This window comes from Primulina tabacum, chromosome 8 (assembly GCF_025594145.1).
Source record: "Primulina tabacum isolate GXHZ01 chromosome 8, ASM2559414v2, whole genome shotgun sequence".
In the NCBI taxonomy this organism is placed as follows: domain Eukaryota; kingdom Viridiplantae; phylum Streptophyta; class Magnoliopsida; order Lamiales; family Gesneriaceae; genus Primulina; species Primulina tabacum.
In genome coordinates, this window is record NC_134557.1 from 16,540,894 (window position 1) to 16,546,883 (window position 5,990).

General features: G+C 34.9%; 1 protein-coding gene across 3 annotated transcripts; it reads left to right on the forward strand.

Annotated features, from left to right (window-relative positions):
* The first annotated feature begins 824 nt into the window (after window positions 1-824).
* Window positions 825-5,743, forward strand: LOC142553838 (uncharacterized). 3 transcript variants are annotated; one of them, XM_075664349.1, is made up of 9 exons: window positions 825-972; window positions 1,324-1,380; window positions 1,772-1,931; window positions 2,069-2,796; window positions 3,422-3,598; window positions 3,705-3,821; window positions 4,606-4,785; window positions 4,966-5,012; window positions 5,255-5,743. In XM_075664349.1, exons 2-9 carry the CDS (start codon window positions 1,333-1,335, stop codon window positions 5,547-5,549), a joined length of 1,752 nt encoding a protein of 583 aa, XP_075520464.1. In that variant the 5' UTR covers window positions 825-972; window positions 1,324-1,332; the 3' UTR covers window positions 5,550-5,743. The 3 variants fall into 3 exon arrangements, with proteins under 3 accessions (XP_075520464.1, XP_075520465.1, XP_075520466.1); XM_075664350.1 differs by having other exon boundaries at window positions 3,425-3,598; XM_075664351.1 differs by having other exon boundaries at window positions 1,772-1,916.
* Window positions 5,744-5,990: the final 247 nt, after the last annotated feature.

Below are 5,990 nucleotides of genomic sequence, written 5' to 3' on the forward strand. Positions count from 1 at the left end.
CAAGCTCGAACGACCTTTATCCTTATTTTAAACGGATTAACCGACCATGAAGAGGTTTAGAATATATAATGCGCTTTTTAATGAATTTCATGATTTTACGTCGAAAGACAGATCTCATGAAGGTTATTGTATATTCAAAAACTTTATCTATGCAACTTACATGAGTATATAAATAAAGTAAATGTCATAATTTGATAAAATAGTAAAATATTATTAAAATAATGATTTTTTTTACATAAAAATCAATAAAGCTCAAAACACAAATTGTACACATTCTCTAACAAGTAAAAACATACTTATTTTTCTTATATGACAAATCAACAAAATTTCTCTAGGTCACAAGAATTGTAGAGGTTAGCTTTGATGAAAATAGAATGAGCACATGCAACTAAAATTTAAACAATATCCAAAAGAGATATACGCAATATACATCCGGCTAAGACTTTTTTTTTCCTCCAGAAACACCGTCGGAAGCGGGGGGATTAGGTGAGCCCCCTACCAGTATATACAACAAAAGAGCAAAAAAATAAAATCTAATGGGAGGAGGACTAGACCAAAACCTCTGCAAAAATGCTATACATCCGGCTAAGACTTGTTAATTTACCGGCATCTAGTTTTATTTACATATTAGTAAATAAATATCATTTTTTATTAGAAATTTAGACATCATTAGTTGGGAAAAAATTAGGGTATAAAAAATTGATATGAATAATTTAAATCAAAACTTGAAAGAGACCGAGAAATATTGGATTTTCAAGATAGATAAATTTATTATTATTAGTTTTCTGAAATTCGTTAACAATCTATGAGGCACAATTGCCCCTGGATAAACCCAAGAAATGCCCAAAATACCCAATTTCTTAGCGCCATTAGTCTCCTCTCACCGACTGTCTATCGTACAATACTGGCCCGTCATCAACCATTTTACGATTTTTCACTGTGAAAATCACTCGTAGTGTTTGGGAGGAATTGGTTCGTGATTATTGCTTTTTGAGTTTCGCTTGCTACTTGTTTTTGTCCATCTTGATTGAAATATGAATTCAGAAATAGGGTACTCGCGGAAAGCATATTGAGCTTGATATGATGGTGTTTTTGTTTCATATCTTGTTTATTTCAATGAAAAAGAACAGAAAGAATCTTATATACATGTTTTCTTTGTTGTAATTTGATATGTAATTAACAATTTGTAAAGATGGTCGGGGTTTAATGTTTTCCAAGTTTATGCCTGTCTTTTTTTTTTCCCCCGATTTGATGCATGTAACGGGTCAATCAAATATTGTAAATTCGGAAATGATTGTTTTGTTAATTTTTTTTTTATTTCAGAAATTGGAGATGGGATTTAAAAAAGTGTACAAGTGTTTACAGGAGCTATTCCCGCAGGTAAATCTGGGTTCCGGGGTTTTGTTATGATAATTGGATTGGTGATCGGATTTTAGGCTTGGCGATGATTTTGACTTACTGTATGAAATTCTGAGTATATTATCTCTTCGTGGACATACTTGTGTTGCTTATCAAAATATATAACGATTAAGAGTTACAAAAACAAACCTAAAAGGTTATGATTCTTTATAAAATTATGAAATTGAATTTTTTTTTTTGCCGAGATGCTTAGGTTGGTTTTTTGCTATACTGGATATATATTTAATGTGATTATCCAAATAGTTTTCTGATAGAATGATATGTTGTGGTTTGAGAAAAACGAATTATGATATTCCTCTGTGTGAATAGGGAGTTGCTATGTTTTTGCTATATCCTTTCATCTTGGTGACAGATTGATGCTCGAGCTCTTAGAGCTGTTGCTATTGAGCATAGCAAGGATCCTGATGCAGCTGTGGAGGCCGTACTTGCGGAGATCATTCCTTTCTTTGATGATAGATCTAGATCAAATATTCCTTTGATCGGGAGCATTTCAATGGGTAACTCACCCAATGGTGATAGTTATTTTGAGTGCAATTCTAAAATTGAACTTTTATTGCTTTTTATGATTACTTGTTGAGCTACTCAGTTCTATGTTGAAGTTTTAACTGGTCCTACTGTTTCCGCGTCTTGATTCTAATTGTTTTTTTAGAAGCTATTGCCCCTACACAATTGGTGGATAGCATGTCTCGAGAAACAATAGACCCAACTCAAGAGAATTTTGTGAATAATATGAATGATGGAAAGCACCAGTCTTTGCATGATGGAATTAGTGGGAGTGATGAATTCTTCTATGACGCATACAGTGGGCAACATGAAGGAGAGGGCATCACTGCTGAAATAGCTTTGTCACAGAATTGTGGTGAAACTAGCATGAAAACTCTTACACCTGTCATGTTGAAGGATGAAAACGGGATAAATATTCTTGAAAGTGAAGTGTCTGTGGACCCAGACAGAAAAGTTACAAATGGAGTTGATAATTATCCCGAAAGCAGCATCAAAACTTCAACTGATAAAAATTCATGTCTTACACTGGGAACTATGGAAAATGTGGATATGGGTGTCAATCAAGTCACGAATCTCACTCAAGAAAGGAATGACTTTGATGGTCACACGGCCACCAGTGAAGAAAATGATCAAGGAAAGCCGATTGCAGAGGGTGAAAAGTTATTTTGTGACCCTGCTGCTGTGGCTGTTCAAGATCTAACAACTGAAAGAAGTGTCCAGTTGATAGTGCTGCCTGACGTGCATGGAGGTGATTCCGATGACACCGTTCGTATTGAAGATGAGTTTACCTTGTCCGAAACTATGTCCGAATCTGGAGGAATACAAACCATAAATGTACTCGATGAAATTGTTACTGACGCAAGAAATAATAAGGTATCAGCTGTATATGACTCTCATTGCCTCCGATGATTTATGATGTAGATGTGGTAATGTTTAAAACCTGATGCATAACCAGCTGTGTAGTAAGAAAATCTATATGTTAATATATAACATGACCTTGAATCTTCTAGTTATTTATGCATGGTAACTTGATGTTTGGAAGACTTTTACTGCCTCATCCTAGAATTAATTTTTCAATTTGGTGGGAAAAAGATAGAGACAAACATAAACCCAAATATGTGATATTCAACATCATTGTTTTTTGTAATTCAATGTACACTCTTAACATATCAGTTTTCATTGAGAATCGGGCTCATCTAAGCACCATAGTTCTGTTTGTTGCATTAGAGATCTGGAAAAAGAAAAATTAAGGGATGGGCGAAATGGTTGTAGCCTTTAAGCTAGGCCTTCATTATATGCCTAGATGCCTAAATATTGTGGTCTGACGAAGAACATAAAGTTGTTTTTCTTTCCAAATGATTGCTTGGAATGTTGCAAATTCTTTTCATAGCGTACTTATGAAAATTAAGAAATAACAAAGAATGGTTATTTTGTAACTCAGCTGTCATTGTCATTACATTTTTTTTGAGGTTTTGTGTTTGGATCAATTGAACTGTAGCAGAAAACATTGTTCTCCACAATGGAGTCCGTTGTCAGCATGATGAGGGAAGTGGAGCTGAAAGAGCAAGTTGCTGGAAAAGCAAAAGAGGATGCTTTTAAAGAAGACTCTGATGCACTGGATAAGGTGGAGGAGCTTAAACAGATGCTACAAAATGCAAAAGAAGCGAATGACATGGTTGTAATTCTTTTACTTAGTAGCTAAATATTCCTTCAAGGTAATGTGAAAGACACTCTGTTCTTCTACTAAACTATCTTTCCCGCCTGGCTTATTCCCCTCTCAGCATGCTGGAGAAGTATATGGTGAAAAGGCCATCCTTGCAACCGAGTTGAGAGAACTCCAGTCTCGATTGCTCTTCTTTTCAGATGAAAAAGATAAATCTCTTGCAATTCTTTATGAGGTGGCTTTTTTCTTATCTTTGACCATTCTCTTGTAACATAGTCGGTATAAAATTCATTGAGTATAATTTTTTAGCACATTTAAGTTGGTGGTCTACTTTTGTGTGATTCATCTGAAAGTATTTTTATTTATGACACTGATATACTTTGTTTGATAAACTATTTCTTATGGGTTTGAAAAGATTGGATTTAGTTTGATATTTCTTTCCTCAATCTCACTTTTGTGTTTTACTTTCTGATTTCTTTTTTTCAATGCAAAGAAACAGTGAAAATGTAACTGTCAGGTTTTTTAATAGCTACCGTTATGAAGTAATTGCTGAGTCATGGATATTGGTTCAATAGTACTTGGCCTCGTTGTTGCTCATTTTCCGTGGCTGCATTTTGTCTTGTTTAGTTTGTTTTGAAGTTACATATGCGTGCTATTCATGCACAATGTATGTGTGCTTCTACTTGTTATATTATATTAGATGCATGTACCTCTTGTAATGCTTCTTAAATCTAAATCTTATGCTGTTCATTTTATTGGAGTTAAAAATTGGTGACCATGTATTGTACAAAGTTCTTCCTTGAGATTTTTTGTGATTTTCTTCTCTATCATTTTATGTCTATATACTATTATTTAGTTGCGATCCCATTCTTTATATCATACACTCTTCTGACTTGATGAATCCAATCAGTTAAGTTCTATCCCATGCTAAAATATTTGAAAATGCTCAAAACGAATGCAAGTGCTTGTAGTAGTATCCACCGTAGGCACTCTCATTTGTATCGATCATGTTCCTGCAGATGCATCAAATATTAGAGGAGCGATTAGCTGCAGCTGAGAATGAAATTATATGTGTGGAGCAAGAAAAAACAGAAAAGCAAAAGTTTGCACAAAAAGCACTTGCTGAGCATGAAATGGATATGAAAAGAGTGCTACGAGAGGCAAACATCCTTAAACAACAGGCAGAAGAAAATGCCAAGGTGGTGTAATCCTCTCTATGTGGGTCTATCTTATTGCTGTAATGTTATCTGGGGCATTTGAACCGATAGAATTAAAATTTCAATTTGATTGATCGATTTATATTCCCGTGGTAGCAGTTTTGTTTAGTACTGTTTAAGTTATTTATAAGGTTGTGATTATTTTTGGTGGATGGATTACAGCTGCGGGAATTTCTCATGGATCGGGGTTGTGTTGTAGACATGTTACAGTAAGTTTTTCACGTTTCTTCTGCTGATTCTTCTTTTCTTAAGTGAGTCAAACTTACCTATCTTTGTTCACATTTTGTATGGAACGAACACGACGCCTACGGACCTATAGTAATGGGTTAATTTGTTAACGTCTCTTTTTCCTTCCATCTTCGTTTTTTTAGAGAAACATCTATTTGATTTCTTTTGTGCTGGAGTGGCAAAAAGCTTATGCTGACGAGAATCTACCCGCTTATTCTTTCAGAGGAGAAATTGCTGTTATCTGTCAAGATGTGAAGCGGCTGAAGGAGAACTTAGACCAGCGTGTTCCATTGAGCAAATCACTTTCTTCCGCCCAGACTAGTTTCATTTTAGCTTCTTCTAGTTCATCATCCAAAAGCTCGATTCAAGATATAGTGGTGGCAGTTGCAGACCAAGATGATTTAATTGGGACTCCACAAAACATAGATCCAGCTACCCAGATCTCCACCAAGGATCGTAAGTCAGTTCTTGAAGAGGATTGGGATCTTCTCTGGCATTCGGAATTCGCGGATGATTAGATTCAAATCACAGGTTTGCAAGGAAAACATCTTGAGGTGACATGCTCATTGCTTATTCCTAATGTATTAGCTGGTTCTTTTGTATTATATTTGTGTGTCTGAATTGTGTGATGCTTCTAGATGGTCACATCTTTACATAATCAGTCGTTTGTGTTTGGAATTATGTGGATTCTGGATTGATTCAGTTATCTATTCAGTACGATATAATAATAATAGTAATAATAATAATAATAATAATAATAATATAGGCATTTCGTTGTCAAGTGGCAATATGTTTGTTTCATTCAAGCATTTGATAATAGTATAGCTGCAGCTCATCGTTCTTTAGCTTTGCATTTGTGGGACAGATATAACATGAAATGGGCAGTCCATGTTTGCCAAAGGTGGCTATAGGTGCATGATCAAATGACCTCAACAAACACAAGGGTCAATATTTGTGTG

Coding starts and splice junctions, on each gene's coding strand:
- LOC142553838 (XM_075664349.1), top strand. CDS start 1,333: ATGGGATTTAAAAAAGTGTACAAGTGTTTACAGGAGCTATTCCCGCAG. Junction 1,932..2,068: donor AATGGGTAACTCACCCAATG/GTGATAGTTATT, acceptor TTGTTTTTTTAG/AAGCTATTGCCCCTACACAA. Junction 3,822..4,605: donor CTCTTGCAATTCTTTATGAG/GTGGCTTTTTTC, acceptor ATGTTCCTGCAG/ATGCATCAAATATTAGAGGA.